This window comes from Diadema antillarum, unplaced genomic scaffold, assembly GCF_040938485.1.
Source record: "Diadema antillarum isolate AM-2024a unplaced genomic scaffold, OU_Dant_1.0 seq00001009_RagTag, whole genome shotgun sequence".
Lineage (NCBI taxonomy): Eukaryota > Metazoa > Echinodermata > Echinoidea > Diadematoida > Diadematidae > Diadema > Diadema antillarum.
The window spans coordinates 53,216-79,961 of record NW_027271845.1 but is presented as its reverse complement, the minus strand read 5'-3'; the positions used below and the strand labels follow the sequence as shown (position 1 = coordinate 79,961).

At 38.3% G+C, this 26,746-nt stretch overlaps 2 protein-coding genes across 2 annotated transcripts in view; both read right to left on the bottom strand.

Moving 5' to 3' along the window:
* Nucleotides 1-4,693: 4,693 nt before the first annotated feature.
* Nucleotides 4,694-5,871, bottom strand: LOC139742616 (ADP-ribosylation factor-like protein 4A). Its single transcript, XM_071653140.1, has one exon. It carries the CDS (start codon nucleotides 5,869-5,871, stop codon nucleotides 5,287-5,289), a length of 585 nt encoding a protein of 194 aa, XP_071509241.1. The 3' UTR covers nucleotides 4,694-5,286.
* Nucleotides 5,872-15,187: 9,316 nt separating this feature from the next.
* LOC139742607 (integrator complex subunit 1-like) overlaps nucleotides 15,188-26,746 on the bottom strand; it is a 52,862-nt gene continuing 41,303 nt past the window's right edge. The window contains 2 exon segments of the mRNA XM_071653133.1: nucleotides 15,188-17,788; nucleotides 18,839-18,948. Coding sequence (XP_071509234.1) covers nucleotides 17,655-17,788; nucleotides 18,839-18,948 — 244 coding nt within the window. The 3' untranslated portion in view covers nucleotides 15,188-17,654.

The following is a 26,746-nucleotide window of genomic DNA, read 5'->3' as shown; positions in this document are numbered from 1 at the left end:
CTGAATTTCCCAATATGCTTCACAAATGTAAATTACAAAATACTGAATTTAAACTTGCAGTGTAATCTCCAGCGGCAGATCTCATTCACTCATGTGTACATCAGTGTTTGCACTGCACCAAGTAAAGGCCTTGCCACTATTGCTATATTTTTTTTTTTACTAAACCTGTATGAATTGCACAGTGGTCCATACACTGTATGTATTAAAGGAACTACCGGTATTATTAACATTCATCATGCAGGTGCTTTTACCAGAGCGGGTCTCGCTGCAATCAATTTTACAATCAATTTTCAACCAACAAAGCAATTTACTATGATATCCAACTGACCAATAAGAATCAAACATTATGAAACTATGACCGACTGATTTGTGTTTGCACGTACTGTGTAATTGTAAAACTCATTATGTCAGGGCCCAAGTCTTACAGCATGTGTGGCCAATTCAATTAATGGCTGGTACAAGGCATGTGATATTGTGATATAATAGCAATGTATGAATTAATCACATACTGTAATTCAGTGTGATGTCAGTTTCAGAGCAACTTAACACCAGAATTCACAATTGCACACAGCTACTCCACAATTACATTGTTGCCCATATTATTTACACATTGCCAGTCTGACTCATTATGAATTTGCACAAGCTAACTATCACAATTAAATCTCAAGGATTCATTTATTTGTCCACTGTGATGGATAACTTGAAACTAAGCATTTACTAAAATGCAAAGAAGAGAATCAATGTTTTATGAGTTTGTTTTGTTCTCACCACAACTAACAATTTGTTCTAAGTACAGATCATTACAATCAAGTTTGTATCAGGTACAACACATGTAGATTGCCTAGTACCTGTACTCATACATGACTGTGATAAACATAATGTCAATCAAATTGGTTAAACTTTTATGAAATTGAATTCCTGTGACCAGTGTAAAAATTGTAAAAGACCTCTGAAAGAGATCATGATGATGAAGTCCCATAATATCATCTTAATGAAATTATTGATAGGCTGATTGCCACAATCAATGTTCAAAACCACATTTTAACTTTACTATTGAGACATTAAAGCCATCTTTAACATTACTCTCTATTTCAAATCTGTGCAGTGTATCAAAATCAGCTAAATCATGCAGACAGCCCAGATTTAGTCATCATTATGTTAAAAAAAAAATATCCAGAGCCAATAATTTTATGTACATATAGTATGGCAGTATTAAATTGCACTCCAAACACCGAAAGATGATGTACCCCAATGATAATTTGCACTCATACAATAATGCTGTTCATGTTGATTACTACTATACCTGTTATCAGCTATAGCAAGACCCATGGTTATAAATCCATACATTGGAACTGAGTTCAACACAGGTAATAGGCCCATTTTAATAAGGATCAATACAGACCACTTAACATACAATTGTAATGCTAACAACAAAGCAATCATGCTACAAAAAAACTTCAGTGAAGAGTTGGCATGCTTACATGACTGCAAAAATGATTGGTCTGGAATACAGGAGGGGCAAGGCGTGTTCACTCATTTCATGTGGTGCATTCATCTTGTTTCTTTAGCTGGGAAAGTCATGATGGTGTCATTAACGACAAAAAGGAAGTCTATCAGTGATAAGCTACATGTAGGATAAATTCCATGATACAATGTCTTTCCTTCAACTGAATTTGCATGAGGAACATTTCATTAAAAAGGGGTTGACAATACAGTGAATCCACCTATGGTATGTTTGCTAGTACATCACGCATGTAACAGTTGGACATTGCATTTTATTTAAGGCAAAGAAGGGTAGCTCGGCAGAGTATAGTGTGAAGACAGGCTCTGTCATTATGCATGCATGTTGCTGATGGCAAAGTAATAATGAATGTAGGACAAATTATTTGACGATGCACAATTTTCATCAAGTCTTTGCCAGAAGGGATGATACAACTATCTGAGACTTGCAGCACTCGGCGACTGTCGTCGGGCAAAATTACAAGCAACGACACCGTAATTTCATGCCAGACATGCTCGCGCCTTTCTCATCTGCAATGGAAATTATTCAGTCTCACCCTGACAAACACACATCTTCGCATGTGGGAGCATCCAGACATTGGCATAACATTGTGAGATGTGAACACATGTGCAGAACATGGAAATTACAGAGACTCTGGATGGCTGCATCATCAAGCATTTTGTGGTTTAGAACTCAAATCAAGGACTCAGTATATGAAATGGCATCAGCACCTCCCATTTGCACACATAATTTATACACTATGTCTGTAGACATGAACACCCCCCCCCCCCCCCAAAAAAAAAAAAAAAAAAAAAAAAATCAGCGGCAAACCAATCCTTTTCATGCACAACAAGCACTGACAATCCTAAATTGTTTATTTTTAAAATGAATTGTAAGATGAGTGTTATTTTGTATAGACTCCTGTAGTCTAGTAGGCATAAAACTTCTCCATGTAGCTGTATGTTTTTTAACAATAGGTCACCTTTTGCATGAAATATCAAACATCTGCTTCCGCTTTCTAGTCTCTCTGACAGTACAACTGACCCCTGGATGGAAAACTAAAATAAGATAAGAACATAATGATTTACTTAAAGTTGTAAGCCCTCCAAAACTCTAGTTACATCAGAGCAATAAATATGATAATTTGCACTCTGGATGCTCTGGTGTCATTGAGATTAATTTCTGGGATGTGGAATTTTGAACACTTTTGCAGAGTTCTTGTCGAGGTTTTTTTTTTTCTTTTGTTTTGTGTTGTTTCGGGTTTTTTTTTCTGATGGCATATCAGAACCAGTATCAAAGTAATAATTCAGAACATAATGTTTTGAAAAAATCCATAAAGACATGAAGTCATTGTACCATCCATTGCACTGCTTTATAAAATACTGCATGGTGTATAAGAATACCATGGGAAAAAAAAGTGGTTACCCCAGTCAGCAAAAAAACAAGTGTTAACTAAATTATGAAAGTACATGTATACAATGTACTAAGTATGCTAAAATGCTAACAGTGTGATCATACTTTGGATTTGAAGAATAAAACTGCCAATGCTAATGCACATGAACCATTTGCTCCTCAAATGTCTATTTCCTGCATGCAAATACCTGCCTTACTGTGGACATGGACTGTGAAAAAATATACGTGCACAAAAAAGGCACAAAACTGTGGTTCTAACGGAAAAAAGGTGCACCTAAAGATGGACGAGAAAATGAAAAACAGGAAATGTGCTTCACTTGTGCATGATTTGTAGTTATCCACTGCATTCTTGCATGTATCTTTTAAAAAAAATAGACAAAAGGAGACTGCACTATCTCTGCACTCCCTTACCACTGTGTACAAGGCTGACTGTCTAAGTCCCTTTGTGTGCGGAACTGTTGAAACCTTACTAAATATGTGCCCTCCTGAGATGAAACATCTTATCTTTTACATCTGAGCAACTTCTGACATGTCAGAAATACATCCATCTACAAGCAGGCATAGTAACATTCTGTATGTGTAGTAACCATCCTGTGTGACTGACAGCAGGGGGTCTCTGAAGAAAAAGAGCCCACTGGGGCTTATGACAGCTCTTTTTATACTTCAAAGCATTCAATTGAAGTAATATCTATCCATTTTATTAGTAAGACTAAGAGAGACTGAAAGCTGTTTCAACTGGCTGTGCATTCTCCATACATTGTCACTGCTCGTTGAAACTGAAAGCATTTAATATGAGATAATTTTGCACGACAGTAGCCTGACCACAAATGCAACCTTCGTATGATATCATCAAAGGGAGGGGTGCTTAAAAAAGTACCAGTAATCATATACTGCAGACACTTTTGCTTTTTAATACTGTTCTCTACTAAGAAATGGGACAGGGAGCATACTGTATATAATATATGGAAGTGAAGGCCAAGACCAAAACTTCTCTGTCATACTGTCAATGACACATTTTCAAGTGAAGAAGCTCCTCACTTTTGAATATTCTGTCATCTTCAAATGAAGAGTCAATATCCAGTGAATTGGTCTCAGTTTCAGTTGAGTAAGCTCCCTCAGAGCAGAAAGCAATTAAAATGCAATATTACAGCTTTCGTAGTAGTGACACAAAATCCAGTATTTCCCCAGGTGTTAATGCTATCAAAATACTCTTTACAATCAAGAATATCATGCACAATGAACATGCCGCCTTTTCAGAGGAAATTGTCTCAATCTTTCATGATGAGCACTTTGCCAGGAATCATATTACCATATTTCATAATTAACAGGATGGACTGGAAAAGCTATCACTTTGAGTAGTCTGCCATCATTCTGCTCTGGAAAATTGTGACAAATTCTACCATCTGTCTTCTGAATGTCTGAAAACTTACTATTACTGCAAGAAGACCTTCTACTATCCCTATGAGCACAGACATGCTGAAATCTATCATCTCAAACAAGAAAATGTACTTTTCATGATCTTTGTCATATACTGATAGCAAAGTATAGACTCTTCATATTTTCAGAAAAAAAAAATCTTAAGAAGTGCATAGTTACAGGGAATGCCTAACTTTGTTGATAAGTGTATAGATTTCAGAAGCAGGATTCAATCACTCTTAATAGTACAATGTCTATACTGTAAATGTTGATATTTTTGCACAATTAACATTTTACCACAAGCAGCTCAAAAACATATTCGCAGGTTACTGAATTTGTAAGGCGTGATCAACGCACACAATTCAACAATTTCAAAATTTGCAAAGACAATTGCAAAGATAGCATATAAGAATTCGTGCGAGCTAAAATTAGCATGAAATACATGAAAATTAGTGTACCATGAATATTTTGTTCACAGCAGTACGTTATATGAGAATACTGATACAATTAGTTCATGCAGAATCAAAAGTAGCAGAGAATGTTTATACATACACGTATTTACCCATTTCCTCCTTTAGAATTACAGGCTGGATGTATCATACAAGATACATGTCCATTATAATCTAGCACTGATACACTGGACAGCAAATTTGCTGGTTGTTTGGGACAATTGATCACAATCTCACAGGCAATCAATTTACATTAAACATACATTACCATAGTACTCACTATCTCAACATCAGCATGTCAACAAGGTGCAATTTTTGGAAAGAAGGTGGGGCCTACACATAGTAATTAACATTGTTGTTCTTACAACAAATATTCACACACTGATAGACTTTTACATACCAGGAAATATCAATAAATCATCTGGTGGGTGATGTACAAGATGTATACACTATATATTTTTTGTTTCAAATAAAAACATTTCTAATCCTCAATCTTTGAGACTGCTGTTATCTTCCTTTTTTCTTCTGCTGCTTCAAGAGTTTTCTGTGTTTTTCAATCATCTCCCCAAGAATCCCCAACACATCCTCAAACCCTTCTCCCGTTAGGGCACAGCCAGAGACGATCTGAACAGTGCGCTGTTGCGCACGCAGCTCAGCGATGCTGAGGGCATCTTCAATGAAGCCCAACCCTACAGCTTCCCTTAGGTCCTGCTTGTTAGCAATGAGAAGGACAGGTACTCCCTTGGTCTCTTGTAGTTGGGTCACTTTAAACAACTCGCATCTTGCTTCATCCATGCGGTCTCTGTCTGTGCTATCCACCACAAAGACGATTCCATCAGCTGCCCTGGCATAAGACTTCCACAGCGGTCGCAGTTTCTCTGCGCCTCCTGCATCCCAGAACTTGAAAGTGGTCCCCTTTGCACTGCCAGTCTTACACTTTATCTTTTCTGTGTTGAAGCTGATTGTTGGCACAGTGTTCACATATTCATCAAGTTTCAGTCTGTACAGCACCGATGTTTTTCCTGACCAGTCCAGGCCAAGAATAGCCACATGATAGCCATTTGCAAGCAGACTACCAAATATATTGGCCATGTTGATGTCACTGCAACTGCACACTTGCTAGCAGATATATTACCATTCTTAACAACTGCTGACAAAAACAGAAATGCTGTAGGGCCTACAATGGTTGAATAAGAAAATAAACTCAGATTTCTTCAAAGAACTGTACACTGTAAGCGCTTGATGGAATTGTTGAGAAAATGCAGTCTTTAGAGTTGGATATCCACAGTGCTAAACTTCCTTGTAATCCACCAGAAAAATTCAGAAAAATTATTCACTGTAATTATTTCTATAAGTTAACGTTAGATGTTCCACACAGCCAATGAATCTCCAACAAACTTGATATGATGCAGAGTAACTTTGTCCATCGAAGAGTGAGACAGCAAAATTGTCGAGTCCAGTGAGTTCATTCTCATACCATACATAGGAAGTAACATACAAAATGTAAGGGGCCTCCAGCATTGCCAGTGTAGATCGCACTAGATGTTCTATGAACAAGACGCCAAAAGAGTTCAAAAGCTGAATACAAAGCTTAGGCCTACACGTAGAACGTTTTTGCTTGGCCTAGTTGCTACCGGTATTTACCTCCGTGGTAGACCCTAATCTGTTTTGACTTTCTTTTCACGTAATCGCACACAAAGCTCGGCAAAGTGCTCGGAGGGCATCGTCTTTACAATGTAAAGACAGTAGGAACGGGTCCTTTGTCGGAGGAAAATACAGTCTGATGCCCGCGATCTATGGCGATGTAGTGGGCACGAATTTAGTATTGTTCTCCTCACAATCCGATTCGTTGGTTTCCCAATGAAGTTAAGACAAGGTTGTTGCGAAAATGTGAAGTTCCTGCATCCAAACCGTGTTTCTCAGCAGCCGCTTACACCCTCTAACTTCATCACCCTGTCAGTGGCTATCTGAAACACCGAGTTAGCTGTGGTTGCACGATCACATTTGACTCGCTAGCTGTCAAAAAATCCGCACCGAGTCGGGCAAGGTTCCGCCGAGGACGTCCCTTTCGGTTGCTGTGGAAGCCAGACGCCACAATTTCCGCGATCAGATCGGCGCTTAGGTTCCCGTTACGCTTTACCTCGTTGTAAATCTTGATTCCATCTACATAAGATGAAAGCACAATTCTGAAAGCGTTGAAAACACGAGGTGAGAATATGAGATGCAAATCGCAAAGGAAAGTGTTATTATACAAGTGATATTCCGGTTTAATAACAATCCGACCGTGGTTGCTTGTCTCGCATATCTACATGCATAAGCGCAAGCTGGCTCGAGTACTAGAATACCTAGCCAACCACTTGTATGCAAAACTACAATACTAGCTAGCAGTAGCTTACATACATGCGTTGAGTAATAACGTTAATGGAAGGGGGGGGGGGGTGTACAAACGTAGTGCAGTGCTGGAGGACCAACCGGCTTCCTCCGAGTGAGGTGCTGTCCCCCTCCTGCAACGGTCACCTCATCCACTTGATAAAAACTCGCTGGATCTGGCGGTATTCGACAAGATTAATACTCAACTGTACCATAAAAAGGCAAAGTGGTGATGTCGTTTTCATGAATTTGATGACCTATTCGCTTGGCTACGCAAGGCCTGATATCATGGAGTTACCTCCATGCTGATATCAATAATTTCCAGCTCCCAACGAAATACCTTGACAGGAGGGGGCGTGGCCATAAGCGGCCTCATCAGCAGTGGCGGATCGTGTGGTGGGGGCATCGGGCGCACAGAAAAAAATGGGGCGTCGCCCCTTTAATTTTGTGAAGACCCCCACCCCTCTTTACGGAATTCCTGGATCCACCCCTCATCAGCGCTGTGTAGGCCCTTTGAGCCTAACGTGAGTGAAGATCATATGACAAAATGATAGGTTGGGGAATAGGTGCAGCATCACGAAGCGAGAGCGCAATCTTCTCTTTCCCAGATTGTGAGGGAAACCATTGGAATAGGGCTGCCTGCGAGTTCGAAAATACAAGGGATCGTATAGTTTTGGTTTTAGACCTAATTTCAGGTTTCTAAATTTTTTTGGTGAGATAATGAGAAACCTCTAGATTATAAAATATGAAAGAGCATGTAATTCCATGAGGAATTCAACGTTTATTTGATGAAATTGGTTTTGAAATGGCTGAGATATCCAAACAGAGCGATTCTAAGAAGTGTTGGACCCACACTTTATTACGATCGCTTTAATTTACTTTGTTTTTGGATGTCTCAGCCATTCCAAACCCGATTTTCATCAAATAAACTTTGAATTCCTCTTAAAATGGTTAGCTCTGTACTATTTCATAAGTGATTTCTTGGTATCTCGCAAAAAGTTAAAAGCCCAATTCTCATCTCCACCAATACTGTACCATATCCCTTTAATGTACCGGTACGTTTTGAATTTCTATATGTAAGGACATACAATGCAGGTCTCAGTAATGTTAGTGCGCGCATCATTTTGATTCATTTCACTTAATAGTTATATAAAAGTTGATTCCTACTCACAGATAATAAGCATGTATTGTGAATCAAACGGTAGAAGATTGTTCGTGTTCTTTTATTGACAGAACTTTTGAAAATAAACGTCTATTGTTGGTATCGAACGTTTGAAGTCTGCCCGACAGGTGCAACATCCCTCTTCCAAACTAACGGCTGAGATATTTCATCTAACACGATTAGATGCTTGCTTGCCATCTCACCCCATCCACATTTCAAGCCATTCTATCTTATGCGTATGCATAAAACGACAGAAATTTCTGTTATGCGAAAGACATGCAGTTTGGAGGTAAACAGATCATGAGCAAAAGTTTTGTTGGCATTTTCATGGTTATTGGATACTTTTTTGATCTTTTACTTTTGTTTTGTGACGTTTTGAGTTTTAGTTTTTTTTTCTCTCTCTATGGACCATATAAATTAGTCTGGAAGAATGAGCGGATAGAAGATATAATCTTATTTTAAGCGATTGATTACAAAACTCTTAGAATATTATTTTAGACCTTCATTTTGATAGCAATAATGTGTTCTGATGAACTCGCTATATGGTCCTCAGTGATGAAATGCATGGCATTACATGATTAGCATCTGACCAAAGTCTGACCTACAGACTAATTGCCATGGTATCCTGCTGAATGAGATTTTAAGATTCTGCTGAGTATAATGTTCGCGAGTGTTTTATTGTATGCAGCCGAAATGTGTGTCTTTGCAAATACTAGTATAAAGATAACTGGTGTTGATGTTATTATAATTCCCATCAATTGAGAAAATTAGAATGTTTCAAAACTTATATCGCGTTCAATGATTTAGGAACTCCAACTGCTTCTCGCACAAACGCTCAAGAATAATTTCGGACACCCTTTTGAATGTTCGTGTATTTAATTTCACCTCAAAAGATAAAGTGAAAATTTATGTCCATGTTAGATACGAGATTTGCCAGGCCCCGACACCATGTATTTATAAAATTTACGATATTATTGTGATTCAGATCGATATAAGCACTGTTTTGAGAAATAATAATAGGCCTATATGTGAGAATGATTAATATTTTGTTTTGCATTTGGTCTGATTTTAATCAAATATTCAGTTTTTTGTGTGTCTTACTGTTTTTATAACCATAGTGTGAAGTTTCACTTTACACTCAAGTTTTCTACCTACTGGAGTATTCCCTAGTTTCTAAATTCTTTTCTGTTTTCGAGAGTTTAAAATTTAACCCCTCAGTACCAGCTCCCATATTTCGAATCAGAGACATGACATCAATGTATAGTAGCCACCTATTACAATTTCCGCATTGTTTTGTTTGCAGTTTCAATTCAATTTCAGTTTATCTTCGTATTTCTCAGTATTAATGCATGAAATATAAAATGATACGGATATCCACCTCGGGATATACATGTACAATGAAATACCAATAACAAAGAACATGGCGGTCAATATATCAAAGTTTAAATCCAAGTAAAAGCCAGGGCAATACGATGGAAGCTATAAAAGCACAGAAATCTATAGTGTGAGGAACAAGATAAGGGACATCGATACAACTTAGAACCGAACTAAGGGGAAAAAAGGACAAATACTCGGGTGTGAAATAGACAATTCTTTTCAGATATACATTTCAGCAGAAGAACAAATAAACCACATGATGCTGCTGACAAATGAACGGTTGTTGAGATAGCAATATTGACGGTTGTGTAATAGCGCGATTGAGACATCCGTATACATTGGGGTCCCCTCAAAAGATACAGGGGAAGTGTTGGGAAAAGAAAGAATGAAAGAAGAAGAAGAAGAAGAAGAAGAAGAAGAAGAAGAAGTAGAAGAAGAAGAAGAAGAAGAAGAAGAAAACTTGTATCAGCCATTCAACAGTGATCTAGGCCTGCCAGTCAGTTGCAACGTCAGCTGCTGTTTTGTTTTGTTTTGCTTTCGAAAGATTTAGTCTGATAACATTGCATAATACATTGTTGCTGTTGTTTTTATTTGACAAGCACGTTTCATCGTTACCCTGGTGCTTATATCATCCCTTACTTTTACACAACACTTTCACGTAAATTTGTTCCTGAGATATATACTTTAGGAGAGAACGCCGGTCACACTGGACTATAGGGATTATTCTGCTTACGTACTTCGAGTTGTTGACTTCATCAAATATTTATCTCACTTCTCATATGGAAAAAAATACCACAATGGGCACGATGCTCTCTTAAGTTTATCAGTGATATCGTTTCCGTTGCTTCTTACGTATAGGAATAGTGATTTGGCCACTTCCTGGATTATTCCAGGAACTTTGGGTGTTGATATTTTTCTGTCAGAATAGTCTTAGTGGATTTCAAATCACTTGAGCTGATATAGCAGGTAATCACATTATCGCCTCCATATTGTGCGGTGAGCCGCACGTACACAGTGAATCTTAAAAGAGGTACACTAATTATGGCGATTTTTTTTTTCAAGAAGTGTTTCGCACGGTCACTGATAAGAATTGAGCAATCACTACGAGGGGTATCTCATTGAGCGGCGAATGTTTACGAACATATAGCCGAACGTAGCGAATTTACTTAGGAAATTTTAGGTTTCGCCAGGGGGGCATTTCATGAAGCAGTTTGGTCGGATATTTTTCTGACAAACTGTTACAAGCTACTGAAATCCTTGCATATGATTGGCTGAGAGCAAATTTGTCCGACAACTTTGTCGGACAAATGCTTCATGAAATGCCCCCCCCCCCCCCCCGGGTTCGTTAACAGTTGCAATCAAATTCGTAAATAATTGCAATCTAATTCGCAAACAGTTTTCATTGTTGTAAACAGTTTTTCTTGTCTCTTTGCGACAAGAAGAAATGTTTACGACAATGAAAACTGTTGGCAAGTTTGACTGCAATTGTTTACGAATTTGATTGCAACTATTGCAACCCTGAAATTCCCTAGAATTCGCTACGCTCGCAAACATTCGCAGCTTTTAGTGAGATGGCATGTGATTGTTTTTCCACGTGCAGAAGTGGATGGCCATATTTCAGATTTTTTTTTTCAGTCCAAGCTTTTGTTGCCCAACTTGTATTTTTCCTTTCTTTCTTTCTTTCTTTCTTTATTTGTTTATTTATTTTTTTGTTTTTTGGCCAAGCCGGAGACAAAAATATCAAGAAACTTTACATGTTTATGATGTACAATACAACTGTGAAGCCTCTCCGTTTTGTAAACAAAAATAGTCGCTTCGCTCTTCGCGACGCTTGACATACTTCCTGTTGTTAGTGAAAGGCGCTTGTTCCGTCATTTCACTTACAGGCTATTGAGGAATGCCAGCTTGGATCAAAAGCGTTCGAATGTGATTGCGTCACTATTCAATAGCTCGTGACCAGAATAAGAAAACGATGACGTACGAACCAAAGAAGGTAATCCCCTTGAAGGAATCAGCTCTTTGGAATCTGCAAGTGATTCTTTAACAGATTGTTGCTTTTTGTAAGCCCCGTACAGTGAAGCTGGATTGAAACTACAACTTGCAACGAAGCATTGATCCTCCCAAGAAATTCATAACTACATTTGTACCTTGAAAAAATAGGTCTTCAAGACTCACTGGAAATTAATATGGCAACCTACACAACGGATAGTTTTAATGTTAAAATTATGGTTAGGCTTTTGCTTTCTTTAAACAAAATGATAACTTACATTTCGCCATTATCATTTCACTAAATATTGTCTGTTTATTCTACTCTTCTTTTATCACATTATACATCTTGTATTACTGATGGATATTGGTAGATGAAGTTACAGCTCAGAAATGCCATTTCAAGGCAAAGTTCAGTCACCTTCACCTTTGACCTCCAGGATTTTGTCCAGAATCTACTTATCCCATCTACAATGTACATCCCATCAGCATACCTAGACCAGGAGCATGTGCCAATACAATCCACTGAATTTTTTTTTCTTCCAATATGATCTTAGTGGGACCAGACGTACTGACAGCCAAACGACATGAATGACTCCCACACCCTTCACGGTGGCAGCATAAATATGCAAATTTTTACATTACTCTGGAAGGACATTTTGCTCGGTAGCTTTTACCAAACAATGAGACGGTAATTGTATTTACTGTGAGAAATTCTTTAACCAGCCATGTTGGAGGACTAACACTAGTCTTGGCAGTGCTTGCTGCATTGAGTACAAACATCCACAACTAATACTATATATTGGCCTGCATAGCTTGGTTGAATTTTCATCATTTCAAAGTTGAATTCATGCATTTTCTCTAAATTATTGCAACATTTGATTTCTCGAGCCCAAAAACCTCTGATTTCATCAGTGCATGCAACAGCTCGATGATACGCCCAAAATAAAGGAAATAAAAGTATTGTGGTTTAACATACCTGGTGGTTTGCAATTTAAACAAACATATGGCTTGTTGATAACAAAATGTTGAGTAACTCTCCATTTACACATATAGTGATATAAACTGTCTTGAGGATAGTACACTGTCCTTAATCAGATGCGTGCACATTCTCTCATTTTATCACTATTATGCTGTAAGACAGTTTCACTCACATAACTAGCACTACCCATACGTAAAGCACAAGTTGTTTTGCTGTTTCAGAAGATTATCCAAATTTTAGGTCACCATTTACAGCAGAGAATTTCACAGCACTACTTTAAGGGTACCACCAGGTAAGGACTTTGTTTTCGCTTTGACAGATACAACACTCGGGCATATCACAATTTTTTTTTCATCTATAAATGTTGGAACATGTAAAACATTTGTGCAGTCATTTGTTGGTTAGATGCTGTGCAAGAATACATTATCCATACAATCAATATTAACATAGAGTGATATATCGCTGACCCCTGCATGCACCAAGTCCCAACCACTGTGCATGCATGTGTGAAAACACGGCTTGTCTACACCTATTGTATCTGCAGCAAATGCTTCACAATTATTGACAGAGTGGACCCAATGATTCAAAAGCAATAACCTTTGGATTGTATGTGTTATCATTAAAACCACAAGCATGAAGTCATACAGAAATCTCACATACACTGCAAAGCTGTACTCAATAAATTCTGTAAAAGCCATTAGTTTTTGATATTCCCTTCGCAGAAATTACAGCCATGCTATAGATATTTCATTGACATGTGTTTCTAAATCAAACACATATCAACCAAAGTCTTCCTTGGCTTGGCAGTACCCTTATTTCACAGGATGTATCTGGGTCAATGAAAACTGAAACAGAACACAGGAAGGTGACTTGGATTTATTTCTGCGGATTATCATTGCTAATACTGACGGAAGCAAAGGTGACTTTGAAAACAAAAACAAAAAATCAAATATTACATGATTTATTTTAAATAAATTGTTCCATTGTAGGTGTATTTCCCTAGCACACACAAAACTTTATTGTATCTTGTCTGACACACAAACATCCTATGATTCAGCACATAATAACAAAAGACTCTGAAACCAAAAGATGAAGTATCAGCTCTTTATTACAAGCTCCATGCGCCAAAATAAAATACATACATGTACAATATATACACTTTACACTCTTGAAACAAATAGTTGAGCAATGCCACAGTGTATGCTCTAATTTTTTTTTTTTTTTTTTTTTTACATGAATGGCTTCAATTCCTTTTTTCGTTCTTTTCCTCAATCAAGTAACCACAGCTACTAGAAATCCAGTAATTACAATAATCATTATCACCATTATCAATATTGCATCAAGCAGATGATTTTTTTCCAGTCAACTCATTTTACTCATTGGTAGAGAATCTTAATGTCTAATGGGGGTGGGGGAATGTATATTCAACAGAGATTCATACTGACTTTTAAGCTTTGCGCACTAAATTGAATGTTGTTCATGACAAATTTTAGCTCCACAGAATTTGTAATGACAAGGGCATTTGAACTTCATTTTTGAAGTAAAAAACAAAGTTCAGACTGGACAATTCAGATTTTATGGCAAAGTTTGACAGGAAGTGATTTCTTATGTCATACGAGTTATGGTAAGAGGAGCTTATGACTGCAGCAAGACTGTTGCTGTATCACAAGTCTGGGCCTGTTGCATAAAAGTTGAGATCAAACATACATCTGTAAATGCTCAATTCTAAATGGCTGACACCTGATTTGTGTTTTATTTTCTGACTTATGTCCGATTGCATCCTTTTATGCAGCAGGGCCCTGGCATCATTAAAATGCCAGCATAAAGGACCTGTGCAATGTATGCAACTTGACTTGATTCATAATACCTTGATCATCAGTTATGTGTTCGTCCAAAGGAATATCTAAATATATGCCATATGTTTTATAACAGATTACTTGGATATGCCCACGAAAAAACCAAAACAAAACATCCAAACCATGATTACGTAGATGACATCATCTGTCAATTACTAATATGACCAAAAATAGATTTATGGAATGAACCTTCCTCTAGACTGTGCATAGCTAGCATTGAGTGGAAATGTGCAAGTGATGCTCAGTCTAGGGGTACGTGCATTCCATTGTCTTTTGTTCATCATATTAGTACGTAGCGTAGCAATGACTGAAAGATGATGCAATCAACAGAACCTTGGTTTGGATGGTCTTTGTGGACATATCCCGGTAATCTATTAAAAATACACGGCATATATTTTTATAGTCTTTTGGCTACATAAGTGATGTTGCATAGGTCCTTTAACCCTAACTAGGCCGGGCTATTTAGGTAGATGATAGAGCCGGGGGGCCTCCCAGGCCCCCCTTCCAGATCTCGGCCATCGACCGCGCGATCGCGATGAAAATTGGCATACACACTGCCTATGATGTAATCTATAGTACCAAATGGTAAATTTTTTTCAAAAATTATCATTTACACTAAATTATGCTAGCTTATGCATAATGATGCATGAAATCAGACAATTTGGTATTAATCACTAAATAAAGCTCAAAACAGGCACATTTTTTGTGTAAATATTCTTTTTAGTGTCCTTAGCAAATGTAAGAGAAAAAAATTGTGTAATCAGAAAAAAATTCCGAAGTATTTTATTGTTTTTTGAATTTCTTATGTATTTCGTTGTTTTTTCCACTTGATGTTTTTCACTGTTTTTTCGATGAAATTTGTCCGTGACATTGTTCCGAACAAGAAAATATGTTATTAATTGATTTTAATCAATAAAACCCCAAAATAATCATGCCTTTATGAAATTTGCCTGTAAACACAGTTTGCATTGAAATTGTACACAAATTCACGTTTTTTAGCAATTTTTGGTCTGACATGCACGTGCATATTTACGCGCAACTTTGGAACTGCGTGCCCGGGCACCGCAAATTTGGTGTCAAAAGATGCGGGAGACTCAAAAGAAAAAAGTCATGAAACGTCGCAGCGATAGCTTCTCGCGATAGCGATACATCGCGCGAAACGTCAAGGGGGGGGGGCCTCGGAGGCCCCGGCCTAGTTAGGGTTAACTCTGTCATTACCATCCACAACATGCTTATTACCATGGCAACAACACTATGCGGTAGTGGTTCTAAGAGGGATAACTTTCAATGTGCCAGGCCTACATGATGGCCTCCCTTGTCATCAGGCCACACTGGCATCTACCAATACTCCTCACATCCAATGTGGACCCGCAATAGTATCTTACACACCGATTGGTACTACAATGTAGAGGGCACTACTCAGTTTGTAAAGGCCGTGTCACACCATTCCGGGCAAGCTACGCGGGCTTGTGGCGAGGAGGTAGTTTCCAGCACGTAGAAGATTTTCAGCGGGCGAACAAGAATGTTTGCAATTTTCATTCATGCCTTGTCATACCGTATGGGGGAACTTCTGCGGCTTGACTTGCGGGGAAACAAATTTACTCCAAGGAGCTCTCCGCAGTTGGTCCGCACCTGGCAGTATCTAGCGCGTAGTTGCCCGGAGGTGCTCACGCATGTCCGATTTAACCGCAGCCAAGTTTTGAGCATGACCAAAACTTTTTCCGGGTGAGTCGCGGGAATGCCCGTAGAGGTCCACGCAGAACGTCAGTAGGAGACCCTTAGCGGCAGTACTTCCCAGGCAATTCCCACGCAGGTACTTCGCAGTCCCGTATGCAGCCAAGATAATGAAATTCTGTGAGATGTCAGCCATTCCATTAGAGGAATTCTTTCACTGAGTTGTCAGCCCCCACGCGACTGGTACAAAGGTCACACAGTATATTCGCAAGTATAACGCGTCCAGCAAGTAAGACACATGCGCTGACTCGCACAAATCCTTTTCCGCCCTCAGGAATGTCCGGTAGGCCTATGCTAGAAAATCCCTACACGTAACAAGCCCGAGTAGCTTGCCCGGAAAGTTGTGACAGGGCCTAAACACGGTTGCGGGTAAAAATATATGCGTGCGCACCTCCGGGCGACTACTTTTGAGATACATGCTAGGTACTGTCATGTGTGGATCATCCACGGGGACCTCCGGGTAGTCAAAATTGTTCTTTGCAAGTCGCACGCAAGGCTGGTGTGACACGGCCTATACATTCAGTGTGTCATCATTGGGACAGCTTACAATGAATGGGACAGTCATTCTTACAATGTAGTGATGTGATACAAATTGACATTTGCAACTTATCTCAACGATAAGTACCACATCATCACTCCTTATGTGATATGTCCTTGTAAAGATAGGAAACCTATGCATACCCTACAGCAGTAAAAGACTCTATAGTGTTATCTGTGTACTGGTCATCATACTTGCAGATAATTGAAGCTCACAGGAACATTTGCACATTCACATAGTGAACACAAGATTTATCCTTACAGTGTATTGTGAACTGTTAAAGTGCCTTGCAACATCTCTGAAGATATTGTACTCACAATATCAGTTTGACATATGAAAACATTGTTGGTGAGGTTTGGGGAGACTGATTCATGGGTGGTCTGCTGTATACTTGAGAATTCTTTACATATTCCAGTATCCTTTTTGAAGATAGTCCTTTGCATTAAGATCATAACAACCCGGTAGCATAGGGAGAAAGGGTTGGCCCAATCGAATCGATCTTCACGGACCACCCACAGTAGTACATTCGAAAGCCATGACTAGCGTAGGCAAGCTAGAAAAGAATTGCCCATCAGCAAATATGTGCATCAAAGCGTGCACTCATTGGTATCATTCGAATCCAGTCAAGATTGTTTGGCTGTGTGTGTACTTTCACAGAGATCAGTGATTAAACTGTATATAATTCATTATGAAGATTACCAAATATACCGGAGACGGGCCAGACTTTCCACTGCTTCGTATCCCCATGCTTCCGGGTTTTTAACATGAAGCCAGAACAGATCATTTTCTACATTCTCTCTCAAGACACCATGATGTGACAGTAGTCCGTGGTATTTAGTAGTCCTGGGGGTTAGGAGAGAAAGCTGGACATCAAGCTGGCCCTGGACTGGATGGGGTAGAGTCCATGGAGAGGAGCTGTAGGGTCTCTGAGATGCGTGGCACTGTGTCTATCTTGCTGTGTATGCCCACAGTGAATGCCTGCTGAAGGATGCCGGCTGCTTGCTCTACAGGCAAAACAGACAACAGCATGTACAACTCACCTTTAATATCATGTCTTGAAGTTAGAGATTCAGTTTCATGTGAATGGTATACCATTCAGTTACACACACTAAAGCCTTCGTGGCAGGGTGTTCAGTGATTTCCTTTCCATTACTGGGCACAAGGGGAAGCTCATAAAATATTTACATACTTACAAAGAGATTAAGAGCATGCATGGATAACTCCTCAATCAAAGATTTATCAAACACATCACCGGCTTGGTCATCACCCCTAACAGTTTACTTTGATCACCACTACTGTCAGAAGCATGACTCTGATAACCCTCATGGAAATAGAAAGAAAATGGATAGAAAAATGCAATCAACTAATACTAAGCATCATTGTTTGCATACATATGTGTGTATATGTGTGGTAATTACTTCTTCTTAATACAGTTGAACCTCTCGTATCCGGACAAGTCGGGACCGGGGCTCATCCGGATAAGGGATTTGGCCGGATACGGGAGACTAAATGCTTTATACATGTACATATACATACACATGTACTGATGTAGCCCATTGTAGTACCACATGTAGTAATGTGTATACTGCAGCCTTTTCATTGTTACATTTGGGGATGTTTGGGGATGTTAAAATGTCTGAAGGTAAGCAATTTGGAAGGAAATTTGATGTAATGTATATTAATCATGTTGGAAGTAATATGTAATTCATGTGTGTTTGTGTAGGAGTTCTCAAGGAGTTGGGAATCCCCCTTTTCTCCCGTAATTATTAAAAAAAAAAAAAAATCACGGCGAGATTGCGTCCGTATAATAGAGAGATCCGGATAAAGGGAGGCCGGATAAGAGAGGTTCAGCTGTACTGCATCATGAGGTTTATTTTAGTTGAAGTTCTATCAGTCAATTGTTCCAATAGATTAGCTATCAGTGATTTTTTTTTCCTGAGGCTGAGGTATTAGTCTCCACTAGATTAAGTATTCACAATGGAAGCACTAGAGGATAATGTCTTTTGTCACATTTTTATGACCATTAGCAAATGATGTAAATGAAGGGAATTTACCTTGGCACAGTACAGTGAACTCTGGGAGGTATTTCAGGGCACTATTGACCACAGACCCATCAGTGGAGGACAGGGCATCCAGATAGGATGGTAGTAACTTGGCTCCAGAGCTGGAGGTAGACACAAAACATTAGAATATTGATGTCATGCACTTCATCACTAATAATATCCTCACATTGTGGACAAATTAGGTAGACATTGAAAAAAAAAAGAAGAAACACATACATAAAAAAAAACACCTGATACAAACCTAAGAAAAACAACATTAAGCTCATTACAACGAACCACAAAGGTTATTTTTTGCTCAATCATTATTTGTAGAGAATCAGTACTCACTGAAGACCATTACTCCAGCAGTTAATGATTTACTGCCTATACATAACATCTTCATACTATACAAATATGGGCGGTTGTTGCTGTTGTTGTTGGTGTTGGTGTTGGTGTTGGTGTTGGTGTTGGTGTTGGTGTTGGTGTTGGTGTTGGTGTTGGTGTTGGTGTTGGTGTTGGTGTTGGTGTTGGTGTTGGTGTTGGTGTTGGTGTTGGTGTTGGTGTTGGTGTTGGTGTTGTTGTTGGTGTTGTTGTTGTTGTTGTTGTTGTTGTTGTTGTTGTTGGCAATGTTGATACCATTACACAACCCATGGGATCTCAACTCTATGCTATGACCCAAGGATCATAGCATGGGGATGAATGCCCAAAATGAAAGTAGTCTAAATCTGATTTACATACAAACATAAACAACCTAAACAAATTGACATCAAGAATTCTACTAAAAGGCCAAGGAAGTCTATTAACCCGTTCCTTCCGCAATTCTCTGAGTGCCTTTAATGCCCCCAAACGAGATTCTTTTCGCCCGTCGACAGAGAGGCACACAGGTTGGTAATCCAGCTGTGTGAAGGCAGTCAAGGGGTTCATTGTGTCCCCCTTTCTACTACATGTCAACTACATGTGCCCGTGAACAATGGAAATATCGATCGGGTGCGAGGTATGAATAGAGCGTGCGCTGATGAGCTCTCAGAATCTTTTGTTCTACACAAAACCAGGTACCTGAATGAGGTGACTGGGGTCAGCGAACCCGCATTTCTAACTGATCTCAGCCTTGATCATTATGTACATGTTCATACGAGTTTACAGCAGAACAAGCAAAAAAACTAAATCAGGAAAAGGTACATAATACTGTAAAACCCCTTTTTTTCTTAAACAGCAGGAGAACAAATCCTGATAGAACGAGACATGAAAACTCGTCACATTGAGGACGAGTTAGGTGATACGCTTGTGGTCATCAGATGACAGTCATCTGTGATCGACAAAGAAAAGAATGTGATATAGGCACCTTGAAGTTATATTGAGCGTACATGCGAAACCGTTTCTGTAACCACTCGGCCACGGGTCATCCATGGAAATGGTAAGACAAAAAAAACAAACAATGTATAGATATAACAGGGGGAAAGTCAATGCCCACTCAACCAACGTGGCCGTGTGAACATCTATTGCATTGCTAGACGGAAAAGCGGCCTTGTAACGACTGAGGTCGCTATGCCATTTCTGGCAACTTGGGAAAAATACGTCCCGCAGACATAAAACCTATAATCGGCTGGTTTTGATACCTTGCCTTTAATCACAATTTTCAGTGTAATGACGTCATCAAATTACAAAACAATGACATCGTCTTGAAAGACAATTGTTCAAAGTACAACACCTCAGTCGTCGTCATTACATACTATGATCGGTTTGACAAAGTCAACCTGCAAAATTGTGCTGCAGTCGAAGCAATGTGGTCTCCAACACACAAAAAAGAGGGATATGGCGTGTGTGTGTGTGTCTGTGTGTGTGTATAGGTGCGTTTATATACGTACGTGATTTCTACATGGACGAATATGTAATACAAAATTGAAGAAAAAAAAGTAAAATAGCTAAGTATTTTGTTTCATGATCTTGTGGGGTTCCAACCCGCAACCTTACGTCTCTGAGACGTCGCCTTTAGCCACTCGGCCATACGTCTCGACGAGAAAATATGGGGAACGTAAACTTATGTATGTGAAAGATACATGAGGAATCGTTTTGTCCACATTCCATTTTCATTTTCAGTTTTAAACTGCAAAATTGTCAATCTGATGAGGAGATTTCAAAGAATAAAATGCATGATTACTGCAGCTTATTGTCTCAGCTACAACATACTAAAGTTCCAGAGGAAATGAAGCAAAATCAGCTGAGATAGAGGTGCTTAAACGTTGTCAAGTCAATGCATGGTTTTAAAAAAAATCACCTCCCATAGACATAACACGTAAACTTGTCCGATTTTGTGTCTTTACTTTTATCACAATTTAAAGTATGATGACGTCATCAAACTAGAAAACATCGATATGGATTTGAAAGACAGTTGTTTAATGTATTATACAAATGACGCACAGGTCTGAGTGCGTCAGTCGGAATTGTGTGCATAAGGTAACTATGGAATGCTTAACCCACGAGGCGAAGCCGAGTGGGTTTAGGCTAAATTCCATAGTTACCGCATGCACACTATATTCCGACTGACGCACGAAAAGACATGTGCGTCATTTGATTTATAGAATGGGTAATTTTCTTGTCAAAAACCCAGTTTTCTATCGTGTTACCCGATGACAAAATTACTGGATGCATTTCATTTTGGCTTTCCGTAAAGGGCATGCATACCCGTACTTACCGTTTTTACTGGATGCATGGCCAGCCATGCATAAGTTTTTACTGGATGCATGGCCAAGCCGAGTGCGCGAACGCTTGCTTTAGTGCGCGAACCTTTGTTACAAGTACGCGTACTCTTGCTAAGTGCGCGATAACATGTTTACCACTGTGACTCAGCGTGCGGCCAGTAAAAATGAACACATAGCTCTCGACCAATCAGATCGCAGGATTCTCGCTACCCATTCTATAAAATATATTAATTGTACGTTGTCAGTTTGCTATTAGTCCAGTCAAAATATGAAATGACCCACAACTAATTGCAACAGAAACGATTCCACTTGCATTTGACCCGGAAGAACTATCAAAATAACATATTAAAAGTTCCCTAAAATTCGAGTGGTGGATCAGTGTCTAATTTGCATAAATTCAAAATGGCCGCCATACAACCTATTTATGCCTATATCTGGGGATATATAACCCACAGAAAGTAAATTCCGGTGTCTAATCCTATGTTTTTTAGGTCAAGGAATACAATTATGTTATGTATAGCAACTTTCAAACATCCTTTTATATAGTTTTGCATATATTTGCATATAATTACATGCAAAATGGCCGCCATATTGCCTGCGCAAGCCCGTATCTTCGTATATCATTAATGTAGTACACTCAGGAATAAGTCGCTATATATCTGGACATAAAACCCGCAGAAAATAGATTCTGGTGTCAAAACCTATAGCTGTTTTTTAGGTCAGGGAATGCAATTATGATATAAGCAGTAACTTTCAAACTTCCCTTTATACAGTTTTTGCATATATTTGCATTCAATTAAATGCAAAATGACCGCCGTAGTGCCACTACAGGCTTATATTTCTATCTGTAAAAGGTACCTAGTGATGGTGTCTGTGGTCTTAATTTTACTGTTGAGAATCACTGATGTAGAATACGTTCCACTCAGGAATAGTTACCTATATTTCACTAAAAATTTGCATATATTTATACATAAATCTATTCAAATTACTACTGTGAATATGATTTCAGATATACGAATACAAGCTGCAGAACGTTAATTGTACTGTAATGTCTCATCCAAGATATCAAGGGAAAATTGTTATAATACCATTTAAAACCTTGATGATTATCCTACTCCTAGTGTGTATATTCTTGCATTTATCAAAAGTATTGTATTACATTGTACTCACATTTTCTTGAGATACAGCCTCAAAACAGAAAACAACTGTAAGTAGCATCGAATAGAACATACCTTTATTTAACTGTAAATTCAACTTATCTTCCAAAGTGTGCTCAATAGGCACACAAATATTAAAGTCTGAAATTATGTAGTAGGAATCGTTAAAATATTTCATGATTGCATGATATTTAATGTATTATGTTTTGTAGTTTGCCCTCATGTTTACTGCTTATTACTTGTGTCTATGTTGCAATTCTTTATTTCTTCTCTCTTTTTTTTTTGCCAAAGGGGGGGGGGGGGGCATATTATCAAGTTCATGATTATCCATAAGCTACTCTACAAAAGTTTCATGAGTTTGGACATATCTCATATAGCTTTCAAAGTGTGCTTACGGTACACAAAAATTGGTCTTAAATCATTCAGCAGGGTTTTTTTCAAACATCTTTTTTCTTACCTGCGATGATTTACATCCATGTTTAGTTGATACTTGTGTCCTTTGTTGCAAAACTTTTGGTAAAGGCATGTTTATCAATGAGCAACATATGACCGTGATAATTTGTATGGAAGTGGATTTTGTCATATTCTTGCACGGTTTCACCCAGTGACTCACTGAAAATGTAAAACATTGTGATTTACAGCCAGATACAAAGAAAAAGAAAAAAAAAGGAAATGCCTTAAAGGAGACCTCCGGATGACTTTCAGATTTTTACATTTGAATAACTATTAGTTATACAGAGGACAGAGTTTCAGAATTTATGATAACTGGGTTGAAGAATAAGAATATTTTCAAAATTTAGAACAAATTGAAATGAACAAGGATGATGACATGGCAGAGTCACCATAAGAATGCTTTAATTGGGACTCAAGGAAGCAGAACAAAAGAAGAAGGCATGCATAGATTATACACAGGTGAACTCGCAAGCAAGTGGTATTGTAATGGAATTACACTGCTACATTTCTGAAATATGTGAACCTCCAATGTCATCATCCTTGTTCAGTGTAATTTATTTAAGGTCTTTCAAAGTATTGTTTCTCTGATCAAGAACCACAATAAATTCCACAAATCTATACATGGAGTTGTCGATTTATGTACTACATGATGTGAAATTATGAAAATCGTCTGGAATGTCCCTTTAACAGTTCTATTACTAGTACTCTGGATTCATCAGTCGATCAATACAAACAGCATCCTTCTCATTGGCTTCAAGCTCATACAACACATATAAATTCTTATAAGTCTTACTTTTACCATTTTTCGTGTTGTATCTGCAGCTTTATTAAAAGAAATGTTTCCTATTGCATTGAGGCTTCGCACTAATAACATTTTCACCAACACACAGATGTTGTTTTTTAGAAATGCGAGCAGCATGAAGGCTGAATTCAATTTTGCTGGCGAAAAAGCAGTCTTAAGTCAGATAAAAAAGAAAATACATAACATCATTTTCTGTTCCTAACCCTTCCAAAAGGTCCCTTCCCTCCACCTCGGTAGCAGCGTTTCTTCAAGTTAAACAGTGGAAGGGAAATGACATGCAATCATTGGAATTGGGACGATTTGAGGAAGATGTTTAATCAAAAAATCAAATATGTTCTGATCACTACAGACAAAGCTGCAGCTATTAAGGAACTCCTGAAGAAAGTCTGATGCAACTGCAAGACAGGATGTTAGCAACTGGCAGTGTATAGTTGCAGGGCAAGCAGATTTGACTGCACACAACCCATACCAGTGTCAGATGCAGGCCATATATCAGACACTTGTAATGTTGTATTTCTAAAATATGTGAGGAGTGAGATTATGCTGTTCTAATTGGTGACTAGGAATAAGAAGCATTCTCGAAAGACATCGACACAGTGTGCAACAAACGTGAGACTTACCACGCTTCAGTATGAAATGGAGCCGAGATCATGTTTGCTTTAAATTAATCAACTGCAATTTCACACCATCCTAGTCCAGAATTTGTGGTAAACACATAAAACACTGTGAGTGTAAGCTATACTCGTTTTTCACTTTTGTCATTGATCTCTATTTTGAGAGATCACATTACATACCTTAGTATCTGTATTATCACAAGCTAGAAAATGAAAATAATGTACAGGAAACGAAAGAAAGTTTTCTTGAAATCAAGTGACTTTGATCCATTAGATTTTAAACTCATCTTAGCCAAAGGTTCAAGACAGCAAAAAAGGTTCAAGCTAATATTGCAAATAGCCATCATTTATATTCTACTGTCCGGTCGTCGGTCATGCATACATTTTCAAAAACCATTTCCAGGTTCTCTTTAAAAAACCCATGTAATGACAGATTTTCAACAAACTAGGCAAGTAGCATCCCAAGGATGATAGACTTTCAAGGTGTTCAAATAGACACCATGTCCAAAAGGTCCCAGAACCCCGAAATTAAGGAATCTATTATAAAAAAAACTCCCCTCACACACATACACCCTCACACACACACACGCACACACACACACACAAAAGTAGAACCAAGTGTAACAGAGCTAGGTATAATGTACAAAGTTGAATATCTTGGAGATTGCATATAGATTTAAGTTTACTTTCGCAGTTTAACTTGTTTTCGAAATATTACACATTGTATATATGTATATATATATATATATATATATATATATATATATATATATATATATATATATGATACTTGTAATCCATGTGTTAGTACCAGTACAGAAAAGATGACGAATTAGGGTGGTAATGCATTTCAGTCCAACAGTGCTATTTATTCAGACCAAATTTTCGACGAAAAAATTCGTCTTTCTTCACAATTGTCATTGTCGATCCTGAGGAAGACGAATGTATCCGTCGAAAATTTGGTCTGAATAAATAGCACTGTTGAACTGAAATGCATTACCACCATACTTCGTCATCTATTATATATATATATATATATATATATACTCCAACCCCCCCCCCCCCCCCCCCCCTCCACCCCAGGCCACAGGATGCCCAAAGGCACTTTAAATATTACTTATAGGTGCGCACGCCTTGGGGCTGGGACCAAATTATTGGGGGCCACTTTTGATTTTTGATCCTCTTTTTGAAAACATATATGGTCAAATTTTCAACAAACTTAGTACTGTAGGTGCATTTATTGCTAGTGTCATGAATATATGAACATCATGCCTCCCTGGACCATGGAGGTCCCTAAAGGCTTGTAGATATGGCCCTAGAGGTTCCCAAAGTCTTCCAATTTCCTCTCTCCCAAGTAAAAGTCTGTAAGAATGGATGGAAGGTGAACTTGAGATACTCAGTGAGGGCTGGACCCCTGGGTCTTTTATTCAGAAAGTGAGTGAGTGACATGGTACCCTGATATGACAAGAACATTCTCTAAACAAATGTCCAAACTCATGAAACTTTTGTAGAGTAGCTTATGGATATAAGCTACTCTTAATTTGAATAGATTTATGTATAAATATATGCAAATTTTTAGTGAAATATAGGTAATTATTCCTGATTGGAACGTTTTCTACAACAGTGACTTTCAGCAGCAAAATTAAGACCATAGACACCACCACTGGGTACCTTTTACAGATAGAGATATAAGCCTGTAGAGGAATTATGGCGGCAATTTTGCATTTATCAAATGCCAATATATGCAAAAAAATGTATAAAGGGAAGCTTGAAAGTTACTGCTAATATCATAATTGTATTCCCTGACCTAAAAAAAAACATAGGTTTAGACACTAGAATATATTTTTTTGTGGGTTTTAGGTCCAGATATATAGCGACTTATTCCTGAGTGTACTTCATTAATGGTATACGAAGATACGGGCTTGCACAGGCAATATGGCGGCCATTTTGCATATAATTATATGCGAATATATGCAAAAACTATATAAAGGGATGCTTGAAAGTTGCTACAGATAACATAATTGTATTCCTTGACCTAAAAAACATAGGTTTAGAAACCGGAATTTACTTTCTATTGGTTACGTATCCCGAGATATCGGGCATAAACAGGTTGTATGGCGGCCATTTTGAATTTATGCAAATTAGACACTGATCCACCAGTCGAATTTTAGGGAACTTTTAATACGTTATTTTAA

Excerpts from the sequence above, each read along its gene's own strand:
- LOC139742616 (XM_071653140.1), bottom strand. The coding sequence starts at position 5,871 with ATGGCCAATATATTTGGTAGTCTGCTTGCAAATGGCTATCATGTGGCT.